Raw genomic sequence first — 23,118 nt, 5'->3', positions numbered from 1 at the left:
AATACGCCTGACTTAGCCTCACAAAACTTGGTCTCTTAGCTCCAAAAATTGATCAATTAAGCTGAAATTCGGGACATTGGTACATCAGGATGCGAGGAATCCGTTTCTGCCATTTCCGAAAAAAGGGCACATACGCGTATGTGCCCCTTTTCCGGAATGCTCCTCAATTAGGGAAGTCAGGGAGAAGGAAAATCGCAAGGTCACAGGAAACCTGAAAAGTTAGGGAGAGGGGAAATACAATTTTATTAAACACCCTGAATGGACAAGTCAGTTTTATGTGAGAAATCTAAAAGACTCTAAGCTAGATCAACTGAGGCTTTTAAGCCTTGCACTAATAATTGTTACAAGATTAGATACTTGATACCTAAAGAAAAATATTCACTGATCAAACTTCATGATTAAGAAGCAGGCCGGAGTGTCGGTGTCCACTAAAACAGGCTGGTCAGAAATCAGTACTTTTCCAGTGCGTTCCCGAGAAATTCAGTATCTCCTCAACAGAAAAATTCACTGCTTTTTCAGTACCTCCATTTGACGAAATTCGAAAAATTTCAAAAATTTGAATTTCTCTCTCAAATTGCGACAAAAAAATGAAAAAAATTCCGGACCTTCTCGCGGAATTTCCGCACTTTTTCAATACTTCCGGACCGCCATTAAAAAGTCAGCACTATTTCCGGAAATGTCGGACTAGTAGACACCCTGCAGGCTAGTTGATTAAAAAAGGAATGGTACTTGGCCTCACCTGTCTTTGGTGCTCTAAATCTGCCTTGTTCCCGACCATGAGCATAGGGAATTCATCTCTGTCTTTCACTCGCAGTATTTGCCTATGGAACTTGTACATTTCATCAAAACTGGCATGGTCTGTGACAGAGAACACCAACAAAAATCCTTCTCCAGAGCGCATGTATTGCTCACGCATGGCACTAAATTCTTCCTGCCCCGCTGTATCTAAAACTATAACAAAATAATGTTGGTAAGAGTCTGATTAGACACACTATTAAAACATAACATCATCTACATTTTGGCACATTGCAGCATAAAAAATTAACTGCTGCTCAACGCTCTGAAAACTGAAAAATCCTCACGCTGGCTGAAATACATACATACATATGTATATGACAGAAAATGAATGACATATAAATTCGTGATCTACGACTCGAGATCGGTGCTCTTTACATGGTCCCAGGTCTAGGTCCCACCATGAGGGAGAACGCAATAGTGTATCTTTCCTTCGGAAAATACACTAAAAGCGAGAGAAAAATTAAACTGTGCTTTTAAAATCTAGAAGGTTTCAGCAAAGGACGTTGGATTCGGAAGTTTTTGTCAGTTTGGTGTGGAGGAAAATGGCGGAGGAATTCTGATATAAATACTGTAATTATTTCCACAGCTAAAATAAACATATTATAACTATCCCTATTTTCATTCACTCAGGATGTCAGGGAAAGACCCTGAGATAATTTTGTCTCCTGTCAATGGAGATGTTGCATGTGTGAAGGATTTGCGATTTGAATATTGGTTCTTATGCAAAAGTTCGCGAGAAACACGATGGTGCCACTGGTTTTCTCTGAAGTCATCTCCCAAGCTCAAAAAAAGCTCTCAACTTGAGGCCAATATGGAGGGGATATCCCACCCTACCCTGAGAGTCCACTTCTACATCAAAACAAACTCTCCATGCAAAGAAAGGGAGCAAATACATTAGCAGGGTTGCCGTGTTTTCAGTTTTGGAGTCCCCAAATAAAAGTGGCAGCCGTGTCAATGTATTTGCTTCCTATCTTTGCATAGAGAGTTCGTTTTGATGTAGAGGTGGACTCTCAGGGTAGGGTGGGATATCCCCCTCCATTTTGGCCTCATTTTTAAAGCTTTTTTTGAGCTTGGGAGATGATTTCAGGGAAAACCGGTGGCACCATCGTGTTTCTCGCAAACTTTCACATAAGAATCAATGGTCAAATCGCAAATCCCTCACACATGCAACATCTCCATTGACATTACTTACTTAAGATTCGGTGCCCTGTCTTTAAATGCCTCCCGTTATACCTATTAGTTGCTGGTTACCAACCTCCTTCAACGTGTAGAACTGCGCATACTGGGTAAAGGCGGATCCATAAATCTAGCACTGGGAGGGAGGGGGGTCCGGGGGCCTCAATGTTTTTGAATTGTTGAGGCATTTTACATGTAGTTTGAGTCAATTTCGTCAAGAATAATTACAAAATTTAAGCGTCTTTCCTTTTTCTTTCCTCCATTCCTTCCTTCTCTTTTTCTTCCTCTTTTTTTTCAGACGAACGGAGGAGGGGGGGGAGACGTGCGCCCCCCCCCCCCCCCCCCCCGAGCCACCATTGATGCTGGGAATACAAATACGTAATTTGCTTTTTCATGGGCCAATTATGGGGTTTTGGCTCTATGCCATATTTTTTTATACTTGGTTTCAACTTTAAATGTATGATATCAACATTGGAAACAATCTTACAGAGCCAAGAATGAGACAAAACATACGATTGACTGGCTTTAAAACCAGAATCAGTCTTACTTCATCAAGTTTTACCCCATTTCTTTTCATGTTTCACTCATCTTTTCACAGAGAACCCAAGCAATATTTTGCCATGTAAATTCGTGAGTGCATTCTTCATACCTACTTTACGGAAAATTCACAACAATTTTCAAGGCGTTATAGTGCTTAGCTTTTTTGGAAGAAAATTCGATCTGAAAGAAATTTAGGCAGCGTGAAATGCACATAAGCGGATTCTGTTTAAATCCTCCCAATTATACTTTTTTTAATTGAAATTCACTTAGAGACTTTTATTAAATTTTTCATTGAACTCTCAAAAATATTGACAGTGAGTAAAGGTACTCGTTCCTACTTAAGCATCTATACATATTGTACAGCAACAAGCAAAATCTTGAAAGCACTATTTCTAACGAACTGCCGGACTGATAAGGATGATCTTTGCATGTAATTCATCTGTAGTAGATGTAATGTGCAAAAAATTATGAAACCCCGAACTTTTAATGTTGAACAGCTTTTAAAGCTCATGTCAATTAAGTCCAATGTTAATAGTGTGAGAGATATGTTGTATCCGCTAGAAACGTCAAGGTGTGGGATTCTACCTGAGTGACTCGAATCTATACTATCTATACTAATAAAGCAGACTTCACGTTGATTGACTCACTCACTGACTGACTGACTGACTGACTCACGTATCAGCGGATCTCGTGAACGGGAGGCCGTGTGACCCTGAGATTCCGCACTGGGATCCCTCTCTACCCCGGATGAGGCGCCGGATAAGGGAGGATTTCGCGATCCGCCCGCCGGTTCGCGGGATATCGCGGTCCGCGCGGGTCGTCTATACTAATAAAGCAGACTTCACGTTGATTGACTCACTCACTGACTGACTGACTGACTGACTCACGTATCAGCGGATCTCGTGAACGGGAGGCCGTGTGACCCTGAGATTCCGCACTGGGATCCCTCTCTACCCCGAGGCGCCGGATAAGGGAGGATTTCGCGATCCGCCCGCCGGTTCGCGGGATATCGCGGTCCGCGCGGGTCGATTTTCCCGTGAGGACAACGGGTGCGAGAGAGAATGCGAGCGAGATGGAGCGATTTCCGCGGCTCGCGCTCGAAGACAGCTGATAAATTTTACGTGTGTTCTTCCGGTGCGCGCAACGGGTGCGAGGAAGATGGAAGGAGTTCGGCGTCCAACGAGTGCGAGGAAGATGGAACGAGTTCTGCGTCGCGCTGTTGGAAACGCCGCGCCATGATTTTTGCGAGCTCCGACTCGTGCCTCCGTTGCCGGGCTACCCTCTCAGAGATGTGAAAATCTGGAAAATCTGTCTGTTCATTGGCATAGAATAAAGAGACTGACGTAGTCTTTTTATTCTATGGCATTGGTCTCCTCTGCGCACATTGCCGCTTGCTAGATTGAAGGCGTTCTATACTGTGCTGACGGCTCGGTCACACTGCGCCTGTAGTCGCGGTGCTGACAGCGACAGCGGAGCAAACAGAACATCGCTCCGACATTCTTCACCTCACTGAGAAAAAACTATGGTTTATAAACCTATTAGAGGTAAATATGGAACACCTATAATAGTCGTAAATAAACTAATGATTCTCGGTCTGTGAACCATACTAAGGTCTCTGTACCTAATTGAGGTACAGGTACCATAACTAAGGTATATGTGCTATTATTATATTTAGAGGTACTACTATTAGTGGTGTTCCATATTTACCTCTAATAGGTTTATAAGCCATAGTTTTTTCTCAGTGTGCTTGAAATGAAGCGAGAAACTATTTGAACTCCGGAGTGGGTATGTGGTATCATACAAAATTGAAGGAAAATCATACGTTTTCGCCCATCCCAAGCAACAGATGTTTATGAGTTTTATGCGCACATTTACGTAGTCTTAATTGAGTCAGAAATTCGCGTGTATGCCACGATATTGATGTGAATAACTCGCAATTAATTATAATGATCTTAGAAATTCGCTAGGAACACGACGTATTTGCCGTGATATCGTGTAATTTCTAATTTGTTTTACAAAATCCTTAAACATTGAACTGACAAAAGTATCAAATCTTTATGAGAATAACCAACTTTTGATTGGGTATTTTTGATTATTACAATTATCATATGAGCTTACTGAAGAACAGACCAAAATAGCAGCATACTACTAATTTCTACTTTTTTATCAAACCAGTGTGTCTCGCCAATTTTGAAATAGTAGACGATAATTCAGAAACACAATTAGTAACTGATCACTAATCACAGTGATTGCTGATGGTGGGGTTTTCCTGTGCGTAGCACGGGTTTCCTGCTAGAAAACAATAAAACAATGGAAAAGCTCGTGAACGGCTCCTCATTCGAAGAGTTGAGGGACAACGGTGCATCGCTCAGGGTTCAAGGCTCAAGGTCCAAGGTATAAGGTTTAACTCAATTTTTCCTGCATTCTTCCGGCTTCAATTTGTGGCATTGGTCAATTTACTTGATTGCTGAATTTCTATTAATATTTACAGCAGATAAACAGCAGATACAAAGTGAGAGGGCAGGCGCTGCGTCGCGTCGGGACGGACCAAATATTATTAACTCTTAACGGTCGAAATCCGATTTTTTATTTTATATTAAGTATTTAAAAATAACATAATAAATGGAAATTTCTCCAGTAAGTGGACTGTGAAATTATGTACATCCAGCTATTCCTCTTCATTTACAAATCTGAGTGTTACGTCAAAAATTTTGAAATCGATGCAGCTCGAACACAAAATGGTGTATTAAAATGGAAGAACATTTTTGCCTATACATATGCGTATAGGGCCCGCGAAGCGGGCCTGAGGGCGCGAGGCGCCCTCCCGGGGGTTGGGCCGCGTAGCGGTCAGGGGGGGAGGGCCCCCTAGTTTGATATAAGATAGAATAGGGTATCAGAATAATGTTTCAGAAAAAAAAAAAAAAAAAAAAAAATCAATTGGTGCACCAAAAAATGCACAGCAATTGAAAAGTACTTTTTAGACCCAGGGCAAAATTTCAAAAGTTGAAACAGCAATTTTGCATGACTCACTTATTTTGAGGGGCTTGCTTTTAAAACTCAGCATGAAATAGGGAAGAGTTGGACAGAAGATATTACGTATTCAACTGACTTTATTTAGAACTCTTTTTGGAAAAATAAATATAAGTTTGAGAAAAAAAATGGAGAGTTTAAGGTATACGTACTGTCTAATTTGGCAGGAACGTCATCAATCACGCATTGTTTTGTGTAAGAGTCTTCGATTGTGGGGTCATAATCGGTGACGAAATAGCTCTGTTGGACAAAGGAAAACAACGAAAAGAATTAGATCCATGGAATACTCAAAGGAACATTTCACAGTTTTCTAACAACTTTTGGATGAAATCAAACCTGTTTACCATGTTTTGAGTGTAATTTCAACTGCCATTAACAGAACTGTCGCATTTTAAAAAATACGGAGAATGACGTCATCTTGAAGTATGGCATGAATAAATACGAATGACGTCATCTTTCACGTCTGTAAAGCTGTACTCCTCCTGTAGATAGCGTTGAATATGTAACTTCACCGAAAAACCTAAAAATCGCTTTAGACCTTCTCTTGGATCAGACGAATGGTGAAAAAGTTTCCGTTAATCCTGATGAACTCAAAACCTTCTTTTAAAGCCTGAAATTCGCTTTTTATCCACTTTAGGATTCTTTTATTGCACTTCGGTAAGCTGCCGTACTAAGGAAAAATGCCGTAAGAGCCTCCAGGTGTTGCCAAATTTTCTTTGATAAATTATGAATTTCAGGGAAAATTTGGGAATATTTTTCTTCGAATTTTTCAAAGGATTTTATTCGCGATCAGATCTGAATTATCTGAGAACTTCAGGAGAAAACATGCATATTCCTACTCAAAAATAAACATTTTATCTGCGGAAATTTGGCAACGCCTGAATGCTCTTACGGCGTTCTTCCTCGGCACGGCAGGACGAATCAAAAACGAGCGTGGGGAGGAATAGGCCGTATCCGTCGGGGAGCGTGGGGTGTTGGCGCACGACGTCGGCAGACCGATAAATTATTTGAGGAACGAAGATTTCCTGGCACGTAGAAATTGGTCCATGCTAAAATCTAATACGTCTAATTCCCGATGACCCCTGAGACCCGTAAGGGTTCTCGCGTTTCGGAGCTCATCAAAAAACGAGCATGTTGTCTGAGCATCGACGCGGGACGAGGAGAGAGAGTTCGGGGAGTTCGCAGGAACAACACCTGAATTTGAGGACAGCGCTGCCATTCTATTTTATCAAAAGATTCCGAAATAATTCCGAATTCCGGAAACATATTCCGATTTGCCAGAGTTCCGAGAAAAATTCCGGGGGAAAATTCCGAAATACGCCCGGATACAGTTCCGAAGATCGTCAAATTTGATCAACAAATATATGGTCAAACTGGCGAAAAACTGCAAATTTCGAGGGAATGGACCACTAGACAAGGTACGAATTTAAGCAATCTGATACACGTTCCTTAAACATAATTTTACGTAAAACACGATTCTTACAACGAAAATTACTGAGACCAACTTTTAAAGAAGATATATGAACGTTTTTATTACACATTGGTTACAAGGAATTTGAACTGCCCGCTCACAAGAAACTCAAAGCTCTACGTGAGTCAAATCGCGCACTACAACAGTTTCAGCAAGCTTCTCAATCGAGCAATGTTCATTTCCCACCATGTGTTGTTCAAACTACACGCAATTTGCTATAGCTGAGCCAAAGCGTCAAGATCGAGGTTGCCAGATTTTCATATCGCAGAGACTGTCATGATAACGTTTAGCGCTCGATGTGAATCACGTAGAGCATTGAGTTTTCATGAGCGGATGGTTTGAATTCACGCATTAAGAATCATTAAATATCTTCGTAAGGTATTGATTTCGGTCATTTTCGTTGAGCGCATCGTGTTCTACGTAAAATTTTGGATAAGTAACCTGTATCAAAATGCTGAAATGTGTACCTTGTCTAGTGGTCCATTCCAAAAATAGCTAAAAATTCCGGAAAAATTTCCGGATTTCGGAATTACTTCCGGGAAATGGCAGCACTGTATGAGGAGCATGCTGAGCGGGAACTTATAAGCCTCGGCTGCGGCCGGTGCGGTGGGTGGACAAGTTACTCTGCCGTGCTAAGGAAGAACGTCGTATGAGTCTTCAGACTTTGCCAAATTTCCTTGGATAAAATACGAATTTATAGGGAAATTTGTGAAGATTCTCTCTCCAATTTTTCAAAGAATTTCAGCCGCAACTAGCTCTAAATTATCAGAAAATATCAAGAGAAAATATTCACGACTCTCCTCAAAAATGAGCATTTTATTGGAGGAAATTTGGCAACTCTCGAATGTTCATACGGCGTTTTTCCTTAGCACGGCAGTACGGTAGAACGTCGTACAAGCCATCAGACGCTACCAAATTTCCCTCGACAAATCAATCACAAATTTTCAGGAAAATTTGGGAAAAGTTCTCTTCCGGGGTTTCAGAGGATATCGTACGTAATTTGATCGAAAAGGTCAGAAAATGTCAAGGAAAAATATTCATAACTTTTTTCGATGGTAAATATTTTCTGAGAGGAAACGTGGCAACATCCGAGTGCTCACGCGGCGTTTTCGCCAAGCACGGCAATGCAAAGGACAGCGCCTTCCTAAGGAAGAACGTCTTATCAGCATTTGAATGTTATCAAATCTCTCCCGATGGAACACTCAATTTGAGGAAGGTTGTCGACATTTTTCCTTGAAACTTTCAGGAGCTTCCGGTGAAATTGCAAACAAGATTATCTGAAAAATTGGAAGGAAAATTGTTGAGAAGTGTAAGTAGTCAGTGGTAGAAGAGTCTTACAACCATGAGTTATGTTGAAGTCCGGGAATTATTTGACGCAAAATATTTCAGTTATTTTATTTTTGACTCCAGATAGGACTTCCCCTGTATTGAACAATTGAACAAGTGAGAACGAAAACACAACTCAAAAAAATGAAAATAATGTGGACACACGCAAAACTGCGCGGTAGGTGAAGAAGTAAGTCCAAGAAGAAAATGTTTGGTGCCGAAAGAAAAGTACTTAAAGACGCTTTAAAGGTCCAAGTTGGAATAGATTCGCCAACTTCAATGGCCTTTATGGAAATTGACAGTTCTAAATGAAAATTGAGGATTTTAGAGTTACCGAGTTGGTGTGTTTTCCTTCTCACTGTTCCAATTAGAGCTTTCATCTTAAGCACTCTTCGGCCCAACTACCACAATCCGCGGTAATTTTCCTCTGGGTGTGTATACATAACTTTCGACAAATATTTATCACGCTACGTTAGCACGGGCCAGAAGCTCGAGTGCACACTTCAATCGAGGAACCCCCTCCCCCCTCCCTTCTGCAGCCGCGGGACGTCCTCAAGGAGAACTTGTTGCGTCCACTCAACTGCCTGTTTTGGTCCACCTCCCCCTCCCCCTCCCGGTTATGACCCGTCATCCGTCATCAAGCTCATTAGCACGAGTGGCCGGCAGTTGTTCGCACCCATGTCACGGTTCATCACCCGACGTTGGCGAGCGAATCATCCTTTCATGCACATCCGAGTCGTGGTCGAATCGACGCGCGTTGATCTTGATGTGACGTCACCATAAACATTCGAATGGGTAGCTGTTCGAATTTTGAGGGTCCAAAAAATCTGAGAATGAATTTTGGCGGAAAACTCTTCTTCGAGAGAATGGACCGCTAGACAAGGTGCGAAATTAAGCAATCTGATACATGTTTCTTAACCAGAATTTCACGATTCGCACAACGAATATACTGAAACCAACTACTAACGGAGATACATACATAAAGCCGCTTTTATAGCGCAGCCTCGCGCTCTGCCACGCGACGCCCAATCGCCATTGCCCCCTAACCTCCCAGGTATCATGTGGAAATTGGCACCTTCTGATCTCCTCCTCCACCCCTTGTCGCCAGCCTTTCACAGGACGTCCACGCCGTCGCCTTCCGGGAGGAACCCAATCGAAAACCTGCTTGGGCAACCGATCGTCTGCCATCCTTCGCACATAACGAACATATTGACGTTTTTATTTCACATTGGTTACGCGGAATTTGAACTGCCCGCTCACAAGAAACTCAAAGCTCTATGCGAGTCAAATAGCGCTCTACAACGGTTTTAGCAAGCTTCTCAATCGATCAATGTTCATTTTCCACCACGTGTTGTTCAAACTATTAGCAATTTGCTATACCTGAGCCAAAGCGTCAAGATTGAGGTTGCCAGATTTTTATATCGCAGACAAGGCCGGATTTACTTACTTGCCGCCCATAGGCCACCTAAGGCAACCTGGGGGCGGCCTGTATTTTGTCGCCCCCTTCTCATTCGTTTTGAAACATCAATAAAAACCATCAAATGAACGTACCAGCGGGGAAGGGGTGCATAAGACGCGTTTACTCGTATTGAACACATTTTTTGGGAATTCCCTGTCAACACTACTACCAAAAGTTCACGGAACTTAGCGCGAAAGTTAAGTTTCGTAAACCTATCTCTGTGCGGACAAGGCCTTCCATTCATCAGAAATTATGAAAAAACAAACATGAATGTGGATTAATGATTTTAACTTCCGCCGCGCCGTTGCTGAACGCACTGTTTGACGCAATGCGTGAAGTATTCACGCAGTCTTGTAGGCGCTATGCGTGAAGTATTCACGCAGTCTTGTAGGCGCTATGCGTTTTACGCTGATCGCATTGTGTTTGCCATAATGCGTGAACATGCGTGAAATTCATGCATTCTTGTAGGCGCTATCCGTTTCACGCTGACCGCAATGACCGCACTGTGTTTGATGCAATGCGAGAAGTATTCGTGCAGTATTGTAGGCGCTAATATGTGTTACATGCCGATCGCCGCGCCGATGGCTTCTCCTTTTCATCTCAAGTCCTGCTCATTATTTCTCTCTAAGTCGCGCCGTTCCAGGCCAAATTGCGTGTTTCGTTTCTCTCTTAACTCGACTAATTAAAGGTGCTGTCTCTTGTATCACTGAAAGACGACAAAATTAGAAATTACTATACTCTCAGGAAATGAGAGATTTCGTCGCCTTTTCTCGTTTGTAAATTTTTTTTCTAAATCCGATTTTTTTAATACCTACATTTAAAAAAATGGCAAAATTTGCCGCCCCGTATAGATTTGCCGCCATGGGCTGCGACCCATGTGGCCACCCCTTTAATCCGGACCTGATCGCAGAGACTGTCATGGTAACGTTTAGCGCGCGATATGAATCACGTAGAGCATTGATTTTTCATGAGCGGGTGGTTTGAATTCACGCATCAGGAATCATTAAATATCTTCGTAAGGAGTTTATTTCGGCAATTTTGAACATGCGCATCGTGTTCTATGTGAAATTTTAGTTACGAAACATGTATAAAAATGCTGAAATTCGTACCTTGTCCAGTGGTCCATTGTGACTGTCCGTGTGAAAATTATCCAAAAACTCCGCAAATTGGATGAGGTTTTAACACGAATCATCCATCGGTATAGTTATGTCACTGGCAAGATTTCAAGGTAGGAGTTCAAAATACTACACAAGTGACGTTTAAATTGGTAAAAAATTTAAAAAAAACTTGAAACCACTCACCGGCATGAATCGTAAAATAAGTAAAATTAGGACGCGTTTCGGAGGCGCCTGACCAGTCTGACCTCTGTTCTCAGCGCGACCCAGCAAGACGGAGGTCAGGCACCTTCGAAACGCGTCCGAATTTTACGATTTTCACGGTTCACGCCAGTGAGTAATTTCAATTTTTTTAAAAATGTTTTACCAATGTCGCTGACAGTTAAATGTCGAAATTAAAACTCACGATTAAAGCTAATGAAATCATAATAATAGTATCACGTGATGCATAACGCTTGAGGCGCGAAGCGCTTAGGGAGAATTGGACCGCGAGGCGGTCGGGGGGCATACAAGATACGGCGCTGGCATCCAGCATCCAGTGCAGATTGATCATGCTAGTAGACTGCGAACAACTGACCGATCAACCTCTTCGCAAGGACAAAAATTCCAAATAATTTCGGTGACGACGAGAATGCTCCACGAATCACCAGATTCCCTCAGGTTTCCTTCAGTTTGTTGGGTATGCAAGCTGATCTCCGGGGAGTTAAAATAGTTGCTCGTAACTCAAGGTACCTTTTAACAACTGTTCGGTGCCTTTCATTGGACTGCTAATGTTGCGATCACCGGATTCGCTAAAAGTTTCGTGATTCTGTTGAGTATGCAGTTTAATTCCGGAGTATCAGAACTGTGGTTTGACTAAAGTTTGCCAATGTGAATTAGTGTGAAAACCTAACTTGTGCAGAAAATCAAGTTTAAAGAAATTAAAATATTAAAAAACCCGTTTGGTAAACGAAGAAAGCATGAGATGAGCGTTCGCAAGGCAATCGGATGTGTTTTAGAGCGTACGAAAAAATCAAGACAATAATTTTGACAATCCTGCGAAGTTAGCACCGCATTTTTAAGCAAAAATTATTTTAGGTTTTGCGTGGAATGACTGGGTTCTCGGGGAAAGATCGAAATAGGCGATTTTTGTTTTCAAAAACATAATTTTTCAATTTTGAAGTGTTTACGTATAATCTTCACACGGGCAATGGAAAACCTAGAGGTAAAACCCCTGATAAAAACGAATTGTTTTCTTAAATAAAATGAATAGATAAAAAATAACCCGGACAAAGCTCCGCAAGAAGTTATAAAAAGAGTTATAAACTAGTTCGATGTATACCAACAATTTTCTGGATTGCATCAAAAAACATAGCTTGATATACTTGATTGATAGGTTAAAGTAGCCGGGTTTGTCGGTATCAGTGGAAAAAAAACAAGGAGGAGAAACGGGAAACGAGGCTAAAAATACATAATTAATAAAACCCGAGATATTCCGACTCAAAACTGAGTCATTTTCAGTCGGAAACAATTAAAAAAAAAAAAAAAAAAAAAAAAAAAAAGAAAAAGATGAAAAACCTCAATTTTTTTTTTTTAAAAAAAAAAATTAAAATACCTAGGACTTTTAAAAATTGAGGTTTTTTGTCGTTTTTTTTTTAAAATTTTTATCGTTTCCGACAGGAAATGACTCAGTCTTGAGTCGAAACGTCTCGGGTTTTATTAATTGTGTGTTTTTAGCCTTGTTTCCCGTTTCTCCTCCTTGTTTTTTCCACTGTTATCATTGTCTCGGGGTGCTCTTAAAAATGTGTATCGTTGATTGTCGGTATAGGGAGCGATTTAAAATTCCAGGTCGCATTTTTTCTTTTCCTTTATCTTTTCGTGTATTACTGGCATCAAGGAACTGTCAGTGGAAGTGGCTCAGTGGCGTGGCGTGAATAGTCGATTATCGATATCTCGCCATTTGAAGCCATGGTAAAGAATCGATTATTAAGGTGTTCGCTGCGAACACCTTGTTTATCGATCCTTTTCCACAGTTTTAAATGACACAACAATCGATATATCGCAATTCACGCCACGCCACTGAAGTGGCTCATCTGGAACTTTGCGGAGGAAGAACAGGTAGTGGTCGGTGGTATGCAATCTGCGCCCTGGCATCGTACGATTTATGCATATTTAATGGTGAATCTGATTATACTGATCGACGGTCCTCTCCCTGATGCACGTTTTGCTTAGAGCCAGTGTCATGGTCTCTGCTTCCTGGCCAAGTTCTGTCGTTTATGTATCCCGTTATGACGCCACTAAGATTTTGAATTTTTATATGAATGGTTCCCTCTTGTTTCTGGGAAAGCCTTTTTCCCAGCTACCTTCGCTGTAGCTTTACTGAAACTAATATCCGCCTACCCTCATCTGCGGAAAAAGACACGAAAAGGTGTCTGCAGTACCAGTGAGGTGGGGGAGTACTTTCAACATCGAAGATTCTTGATTTTTCTTCATATTTTCCTTACTTTTCAAAATCTTCTTCCTCTTTAGCACTGAAAAATTTTAAAAAAGTTGACGAGGAAAAATACTCTAAATTCAATCGGATTTTTGCTTGGATCGAGATCAAAGACTCTTAAAGTAGGCGGATTCCCCTCTGATTCGAACAGAAATCCGATTGAATTAAGAGCACATTTTCTTGTCAAATGTTTAAAGAGTCTGAACTCCGGATCCACCAGACTTTTTTTCTGTGAGAGGTTCCCAAAGTCCACATTTTTCCATGGCTTTTCCTTATACTTTTGCCTTACTCAACACACATGTTGAACTCGAGGAGGGACAGATTTTCATAAGATTTGGATTTGGAGAGTGAAATGTGGGAATGCTAGAGATGGATTGAAACGCAAAAATCTTCAACAAAAATGTCACGGGAACGTGATATACTACTGATTATACTCGTGATGAATTGTGTGGAATCGTTTAAAAAATCCAAGGCTACTTTTTGAATTTGATCGGGAAAATCTTGCGATTTCGCACGTATTCCGCACATTCGTGCCAACCTTTTCAGCATTCGCAAATTTTCAAGGAAACTTTGTTCTTTTCCAGTGCACGGTGAACACCCTAGATAACCTTGGGTACTGCATGGAGGCCAACTTTTCAATGGAGCGTTTGCTGTTGAGTTAGATATAAGAAAATCGAAAGAGTTTCTGACGAAGAAAGAAATTTTTTGTTTTAATCATGCTCAACACATTTTATATTTTAGGAATTTTAAATTTTCGAAGATGGGGACCGAATGAAATCTGTTTCAGCAACGCGAATTGTCAGTACCGCTAAAACTATAGATGAAAAATGTATCTGCCATTAATGTGGTTGTGGATGTGTGCATCAACTCAACTAATGACACGGTAAGGGCAAAAAATGTGTGAACATACTTGAGATGCATGTCTGTAGATGCAAACGTCTAAATTAAAATGGAGGAAACGGCTCATTACTCAGTCATTGCACTGTTCATTCCGACGGCGTTTAACATAAATATGTCTTCCAATTTAAATCTTTGCCAATAATATGTCTCCTAAGTCTCTGGAAAGATATTCGCGTAAGTATGGGACTTTTAAATCAGCACAACTCTTTCAAAATGGAATCTGCCTGATGGATATGAAATGAATAAAATATTCTTTGTTGAGAAGACGTTAAGCTTTGTGATACTGCTCAGAATTTTCAAAATCGCTCATAATTTGCACCAAATCAAACAAACATCAATGCGATCAATAACTATGGACGTACGTGTAATAATATGATAAGAGTTTCGGTGAGAAAATTCCGAGAGGATCTTTATGTTGTTCAGTTGCCTTTCAAGTACAAAGTTGTATATTCTCAGCACCATCGGAAAGCCTAAACGTAGTTTTCCACAGGAATGACTCAAATAATATCGGTTCAGCTAAACGTTACCATATTTTCATTTATATTACTCAGATAGGCACTTGACGCGAAAGTGCTTAGTTGCGACTGGCGAAATTCAATTTCCACGAGAAAGATTCTTAAGAGGTCTTGGAAAAACGGATACACTGTAGTTAGCAGTAAATTTTTATGACCAATTGCCCGAAAGGTGCCTGTTTCTCCTCTATGGACGGTCGTCTTCCCAAAGAGGAATTGGAAAAATGGAAAAAACTGGCTACCCTCCTTTCAGAAAAAGAAGGGTAGGTATCTAGTTTTCGGACTTCTTAACATCGTATTCACGTGAGGTGTTGAGCTTTTGTGTTCTAGAGCAGGCCAAATTGTTCGCAATACCTCCTTCTCAAGCCAACGATAAATGACACCAAAATATAAAAATACCGATGGCTGAAGTAAAAAACTGAATGTTTTCGATTGCGACGTTGCAAATGTTTGTTCACGTCATTGATCATGACGTGATGTGGTGCCCAGTAACCCCTTTGCCCGTCGAGCAGAACCGTGCACCCTTTTCTACCCCTCGTTGGTGCTAAATAAGTTTGAGACGAACCCCATAACTGTGTTATTTTTTGAGCCAACCCCTTCTTTCACTATGGTCTAACCAAATCAGAGCAATGTCTGTATACAAGTGCACTACATTTTGCAATGAGGAACTACTATGTCTGGCTCAGTTAAGCAACATTGTAGTTGCCATTCCTTTACTCATATGTAGATGGGTGATTTTACAAATTAAAGTTCCTAATGGAGAATTTGGATTAAAAAATGCAAAATTTTAATTACATCATCTAAAAGTGCCTGAAGTGCCGACTTTGCAGTATTTTTCATAATTTTTTTCTGCTATGGGAAATCGTATAGAAATAGACTTAAAAGTGAGAAAATTTACCGCCTAGTGACGTCATCTGAATTTGAACGCGTGTATTTTAGCAGATTGGATTAGATCATTGTGCCACGTCTTCTCCAATAATTGTTCAATTTATGAACCAAGGGTATCCTTGTGTTCAGCTCACTTGGTATAGCATTCTTTTAAACACGAAATTCATCGAATTTCAGACACCAGAAAATTCTCAATTGCGAAAGTTCCAGTGTGAGTCGAAACGAAATCACCAGATGATGAATCGGACGTCAGGTGGTTTTACTTTTACTGGGGAGGAAGTGCACAGAACTTTCATGCTTTAATTTTAATGTAAGTTGCCCGAGTCCATTTCCGGGGGGAGGGAGGGGGGGGGGGGGGCTGCGACCGAGAACCAGCAAAGTCGTCCATAGAGTGGGTGTCAATAAGAAAGCGAGGCTTGAGGATTGATCGAGGTGCGGAGAAAGTCGGCAAGTTTGAGTGGCGACCGTTTCAGAGCGCCAAGATCGGGCCCGTACGATTATGAGAAATGGGCTCCAGTTGAAATTTTCAGAGAATTCGCGGGCGAGTTGCTGTCACATTCGAGAGCTTAAGTTGGGCGGCCAAGAAAATGCCGAGTTCAGCCAACATCCTAACTTGACCGTATCGGCTCGAGAGGAGACTCGTTTTGCAATCGTCCGTCCCTGCAAATTGGCGGGGAGTTATGGGTTCGTTCAGTCACGCGTCATGAACAGTGTCCGAAACTCACCTTTGAGTTTTAAGAGCCACGTGTCGCATCAAGCCCGATTTTTAGGCGCCATTGAGGATTTTTTAGGGGCCAAATTGACTTTTTGCCTACACAGGAAAAAAAAACACATTGGATCTAGAGTCCAGACTCTTGAAAACATTGACAAGAAAAAGGACTCTTGATTCAATCAGATTTTTGCTTAAATCAAAAGGAAATCCGCTCAAATTAAGAGGCTTGGTTCTTGATTTAAGCGAAAATCCGATTGAATCAAGAGTATTTTTCTTGTCGATGTTTCCAAGAGTCTGTACTCTAGATCCAATGTGTTTTTTTCCGGTGTATACATTACGGCGCATTTAGTGAAAAGTTAGACGTAGGATATTTTCGTAACAGAAATAGTGAGTAGCTGTAACTTGGGGAAGACAAAAAAAGCACTAAGAATGAAATCGTGAAGAATAGAAAAAGCTTTCACTTGTAGTGCTGAAAATTCTGAGCTTTTTCAATTCAAATAGATTTTTTTTTCTTTCTTTATGTGACTTCCTATGAAAATCCAGATTTTTATGGGGCAATATTTAGGGGCCACGTTGACGCAGAGCCTTCATTTTGTAGGCGCCATGGCCGATTTTTTAGGCGCATTTGGCGCGTTGGCGCCTGCGAGTTTCGAACACTGTTTTTAATGATGATTGATGAGCGACCCGCAGAACATGAAATCAAAGAAAATTCGCCTGATGGAGACTGATTATGAAATGGTCATAAATCTCGACGGATCCCGCTGATGCCTCCATCGATGCCAATCAGAGTAGGCGAATTTTCGCGACCGGATTCGGTTAATTTTTTGGAGAGATGACTGTTGCATCACCGTTGATTTGGACCGATCAGAATGGAGTATCTAATTTTCAGTCAAATCCTTTGAATCCAATCCTTCCAGATCGAAAAAATTCACCTCCGGTGCGGTGGTGGGTCAGGAAATTTTGGATTTGGTTCCTACACCGGTTGCTGATGAACTCAACGGGCTAGTGGATTGGGTTGAAGAAAACAAGTTCTCCATTAGGCATTCTATCATTTCCTGTGTAATTTTGGCTCTGCCTCCCGAAATGACCATAGATTTTCCCCATCGTGCACAAATTTTTCCGAAAAATTGATTTTTCTTTAGAAAAGATAGATTTTCAGGGAAAATTCTGATTTTTCTGGGGAAAATTCACCTGACCCAGAGATGCGATGGTTAGTTCCGGGATCGGCGCTAAAAATCTACCTGAGATCAGTTGATCCACAGCACGCAAAAAAAAGTAAAACTTCGTCCACCAGTGTCACCGATGAAAAAGGAATTCTACCTACATAATAAAGGATTGACAGTAATTAAACTAAGTTTATTATTTCCTGAATGTATATTTAAGTACAAATATGTTCTTTTAAAAATCGGATCATTAAAAGGTATCAAATTTTTACTGAACACATGCATTATTCCGCGGTTAAAGTACCATTGTCAAGACTACATTCAGTCAGGCGTCTTCTAGCTAATTTGAATGACGCACTTTCCTGTATGAAGCTCCTCGAAATTTACGTAATCTCGTCCTGTTTGACCAAACCGTGGACGAAGCAATTGTAACATTTCCTTAAACGTTTACTCCTCGAGGGGCTGTGACGCGCAGTGGATCTAGTAAATTAGAGAGGTAGGACATGAAATCTTTAAAACTGCAGATTTTGACGTTTATTTCGTCACATTTTAAATTTTAAGGGGTGTTTTTAGAAGACAATTTTGCGAGGAAACCAATGGAGCTACTTTAAGAGCCTTAAAGTATTGTATAAACGGAGTTGTAAGCTTTTTTAGTTTCAAAATTTTGTCCCACCTCACCTATTGACTCGATCCAGTGTGCGACGCGACGATCTCTCGGTGATCTCATGCGCCAAACTTGCGCGCGCAGCAAGGAAATCGCGAAATAATGGTTCCTGCTCTCTAGTGATGGGTCAGTTCCGCTCATCGAGTTTTAGTGGTTTAGTTAGTACGTTTAGTTTAACCATTTCATGAGAAATTCATGAGCGATAAAATTTCCGCAATTTGCACTTCGCGCTCAGAATTGTTGTTGATTGGAATTTGTATCAGAAACCAAGCCAAGAAAACTTTGGAGGGCCACGGAAAAGTCGGGTATTGTTATGTTTCAAATATCTGAAAAGTTATGGGGAATTTATAAAGCCAAGAAAAATTGCCACCCTGTAGACAGCAATGATCACGAGAGGTCGAGATTCCCCTCGTTTTTGCCGACATCACGCAAGTTGCTCTGTTTGGTAACGCTGCCACAAGCGGAAGATAGTTAATATTTAATCGGATGCTATTTTTATGTATTTCAAAGAAAATAAATAAGATGATTCAGAAGAAGTGTATTTATTTCTTTTTGTTCAATGTGATTAAATACTAAAACCGCCCTATCTATATGCAACTACGACGGATGAATGCAAGAAGAGACGTATTTTGTTACCACAAGCGGAAAAAATCGAAGGTGCTCCGGCTTTTTCAATTAGTAGGTCCGGATACAACTATTCGTGTCCTTGGGATGTCCGTATTGCATATACAACAAATTGCAGGCGTTTTGATTTTCATTGGCATAACCGATGGCTCGTTTTTGCCGACATCACGCAAGTTGCTCTGTTTGGTAACGCTGCCACAAGCGGAAGATAGTTAATATTTAATCGGATGCTATTTTTATGTATTTCAAAGAAAATAAATAAGATGATTCAGAAGAAGTGTATTTATTTCTTTTTGTTCAATGTGATTAAATACTAAAACCGCCCTATCTATATGCAACTACGACGTATGAATGCAATAAGAGACGTATTTTGTTACCACAAGCGGGAAAAATCGAAGGTGCTCCGGCTTTTTCAATTAGTAGGTCCGGATACAACTATTCGTGTCCTTGGGATGTCCGTATTGCATATACAACAAATTGCAGGCGTTTTGATTTTCATTGGCATAACCGATGGCTGTGGTGTCGGTTCCCAAGTTTCCTTCACGTTGAATTTACAAACGTGTTCATCATGAAATCTACGAAATTCGGGCGAGTCGTGTAGAACCATGGCAGCGTTGTAAAATGGTGCGAATTTTCCACATGAAACATTTTCGCAAAGGCATCGCGAATGTCAGTCCCGCTAACGGAACACTAGCCAAGGTGTGAATTGAAATATTCTGATAGATGTTTCTCAACCAAAAGTTTACGCAGACTGCATGAAAATCTATTTTGAAAGCTGTTAGGCGTGATAAGGAAAGCCGATTGATAGACTAGTTAGACGCTGTCAAGAATCGCGCGATAAGGATTTGACTTTTACGGGGTGACACGTATTCTTAACAGGGCCGGATTGAGGGGGTGGCCACATGGGCCGCGGCCCATGGCGGCAAAATGTAGGGGGCGGCAGATTTTGCAATCTTTTTGAATGTAGGTATCAAAAAAAGAGAGAAAAAAATCGGATTCAAAAAATAAATTACAAACGAGAAAAGGCGACAAAATCTCTCATTTCCTGAGAGTAAAAGTAAAGTAATTTCTAATTTTGTTGTCTTTCGGTGATACAAGAGACAACACCGAAATTAGTCGAGTTAAGAGAGAAACCAAACACGCAATTTGACCTGGAACGGAGCGGCGCAGCGGTCGGCATGAAACGCGTACCGCCTACAAGACTGCATGAATACTTCACGCATTGCGTAAAACACACTGCGGTCAGCAGCGGTCGGCTTGAAACGCATAGCGCCTACAAGACTGCATGAATACTTCACGCATTGCGCCAAACAGTGTGGTCAGCAGCGGTCGGCGTGAAACGCACAGCGCAGCGCCTACAAGACTGCATGAATACTTCACGCATTGCGCCAACACAGAGCGGTCGGCGCGGCGGTGGAAGTTAAAATTTTTAACCACAATTATGTTTGTTCTTTCATAATTTTTTCGTTAGTTTTTTTTATAAATGGAAGGCCCTGTCTAAACAGGGATGGGTTTACGGAACTGAACTTTTGTCAGTGTTGACAGGGCTTTCACAAAAAATGTGCCCAACACGAGTAAACGCGTCTCATACACTCACTCCCTTACCGGCACGTTCACTTCATAGTTTTTATATATCGTATTCGACTGATCACATTGGTGAGATTAGATTGATATAGATTGGTTCAATATGTAACTTTAGCCTCAAAAGTCAATTTAGAAATCTGAGGTAACGGGTCTTATGTGATCGAATTTTTATTCTCTCGAGTACCAAATGGCAATGAAAAGTGAAATTGTTAGGAATTTTCTCATTTTCAGATTTTCCAAATTAAATCCTAAAATTTTTGTTTGAGATTATGTTCTTTTATTTTGAACCAAACGATACACCGAACCACTGTCGTATACGATCTATTGATGTGTCTAAACAAATGAGAAGGGGGCGGAAAAAGACAGGCGGCCCATGGGCGGCAAGTAGGTAAATCCGGCCCTGATTCTTAAATTACAAGATTCTCTGACCTCTCCATGACTGTTTAGGGTTTTTCAACATGCACATCCCTGGGTTTTTCGGCCTGCAGAAATAAGTCCAAGGCTTTATAGCGAACTGTACTCTAACTTTTCAGGGTTAGGCAAAATTTCCTGACGATTCCAGATTTTCTCCGACTTTTTAAGCACTTGTCACCCTGTTTCAGACAATTTAAACGGATCGCATCTAGCAGAAGGGAAGCAAGCCACATCAGCTATTGCCAAATTTAACTGGGCAGTTCAATTCTTTATTTGACAACGTTTGTGCGGAATAATTTGAAAATTTTGAAGAATTTGCTTCATACTAGGTATGCAGAAAATTCAATGGAATTTGCACAAAAATCCGCACAAGCGTTTCCATGTAAAAAATTAAATTGCTCCATTAAATTTGGAAATAGCTGCACTGGAAAAAAACCATTGGATCTAGAGTGCAAACTCTTGAAAACATTGACAAGAAAAAATACTCTTGATTCAATCGAATTTTTGCTTGAATCAAAACGAAATCCGCTTAAATTAAGAGGCTTGACTTTTGATTTAAGCTAGATTCTGATTGAATCAAGAGTACTTTTTCTTGTCGATGTTTTTAAGAGTCTGGACTCTAGATCCAATGTGTTTTTTTCCAGTGTGATACGGCTTGGTTCCTTTCTGCTTAACGCGGTCCAAATGCGCCAAAAAATGCGCTCAACGTGATTTTTGTGCCATTCTACCTACACTCCAGGCGTTTTCTTACCACGTTTCGCCTCTTTAAGTGGACCCATCTCGCTACAACTTCCTCACCCTAAATTCTTCTGGTTTCTCATATCTCTAAACATCCCGGCCTCGCACACACCTGACTCACCACCGGCCTGAATCCCGAATTCCGCCGGTCGATATTAATCGGGTTAGCATATCGCGGTGTCTGCGCCGGCCGCCGGGAGAAAAGGGGAAGTGAAGCACCATCCAGCTCCTCTCCTGTTTACCACCGACGACCGCATTTGTTGTCCATCAGGAGTTTATTTTCAGACGCCGGGCCGTAACGCTCCACTCGCCTGGCATGGCGGGGGGCGCGGGTCAAAAACCCCGGGCGTAAACACTCCATACGGAACGGAACGCCGCGCCGCACGCACGCACAAGGCAACCGCCACCCGGCTCCCCCAACGCCTCAAGTCCTCAACGGGAACCACGCCAACGCAACGCGGAGACTGTCGTCCTCGTCCTGCGCGCCGGAATTCGCTCCCAGCTGTTCCTTCTTGGATTTGAACGGAGTTCTCAGAAAAGGAACCGATGCAACGTGCACTGGAAAAAAAAAACACTTTGGATCTAGAGTCCAGACTCTTGAAAACATTGACAAGAAAAAGGACTCTTGATTCAATCAGATTTAAGCTTAAATCAAAAGGAAATCTGCTCGAATTAAGAGGCTCGGTTCTTGATTTAAAGCTTAAATTTGATAGAATCAAGAGTATTTTTTCTTGTCGATGTTTTTAAGAGTCTGGACTCTAGATCCAATGTGTTTTTCTTTCCAGTGTGTCAAAGAATTCTGGGGAAAAAATAACCAGGGTGTATACTAGAAAGGCTGGCCAAAAAACAGTACTTTTCCAGCGCTTTTTCAGTACACACTGAGAAAAAAAAAGGTGCTTGGCTCAAGCTTGATAATTCTTAAATTTGCCGCCAAGAATTTGTTTCATCTTGATTTAAGCTGAATTTTTCTTGATTCACGCAAAATAATGTTTGGGTTAAGTGAAAAAGAAGTTTCTATTAAACACAAAATTCTTGATTTAAGAAAAAATACTTCTTGGCGGCATACTTAAGATTCTTTTTTTTTTCAGTGCATTCCCAAGAAATTCAGTACCTCCTCAATAGAAAAATTCAGTTCTTTTATCAGTACCTCCGTTTGACGAAATCCGAACGATTTCGAAAATCTGAAAGTCTCGTTCGAATCGTGACGAAAAAGACGTAGCCACAAAATTAAATTTGCTACTTGGTGTTGGAGATATGCAATAATTAATCTGACAACGCAGCAAAGGGACCATCCCTCCTGCACTTGTGCCCTTGAGATTTTTTACGACTTTTGGGGCTATGCGCTTCCCACGCAGCTGCGACTGCGCGGACCAGATCACCAACCCCTCATCTTGCCTTTGTCTTTAGTCAGTCCAGATCCTTCTCTGTAGCTTAACGCCGTGTTCGTCTCAGTGCTGTAAAACTGAATAAATTCTATTTCGGAATTAAATCATATCTTATTAATATCATAACCTTAATTCCTTCAGGTTAT

The 23,118-nt window shown here is 41.1% G+C and overlaps 1 protein-coding gene across 1 annotated transcript in view; it reads right to left on the bottom strand.

Annotated features, from left to right (window-relative positions):
- The window catches only part of Ras64B (ras-like protein 2), a 50,434-nt gene that overhangs the window by 10,606 nt on the left and 16,710 nt on the right, over positions 1–23,118 (bottom strand). Inside the window, exons 2-3 of the mRNA XM_019057983.2 lie at positions 5,697–5,784; positions 740–951 (exon numbers count right to left, since the gene is read on the bottom strand). Coding sequence (XP_018913528.1) covers positions 740–951; positions 5,697–5,784 — 300 coding nt within the window. The remainder of the gene's footprint in view (positions 1–739; positions 952–5,696; positions 5,785–23,118) is intronic.

This window comes from Bemisia tabaci, chromosome 7, assembly GCF_918797505.1.
Source record: "Bemisia tabaci chromosome 7, PGI_BMITA_v3".
NCBI classification, from domain to species: Eukaryota; Metazoa; Arthropoda; class Insecta; order Hemiptera; family Aleyrodidae; genus Bemisia; species Bemisia tabaci.
Note: the sequence above shows the minus strand (reverse complement) of the source record. Positions and strands in the feature narration are given on the sequence as shown.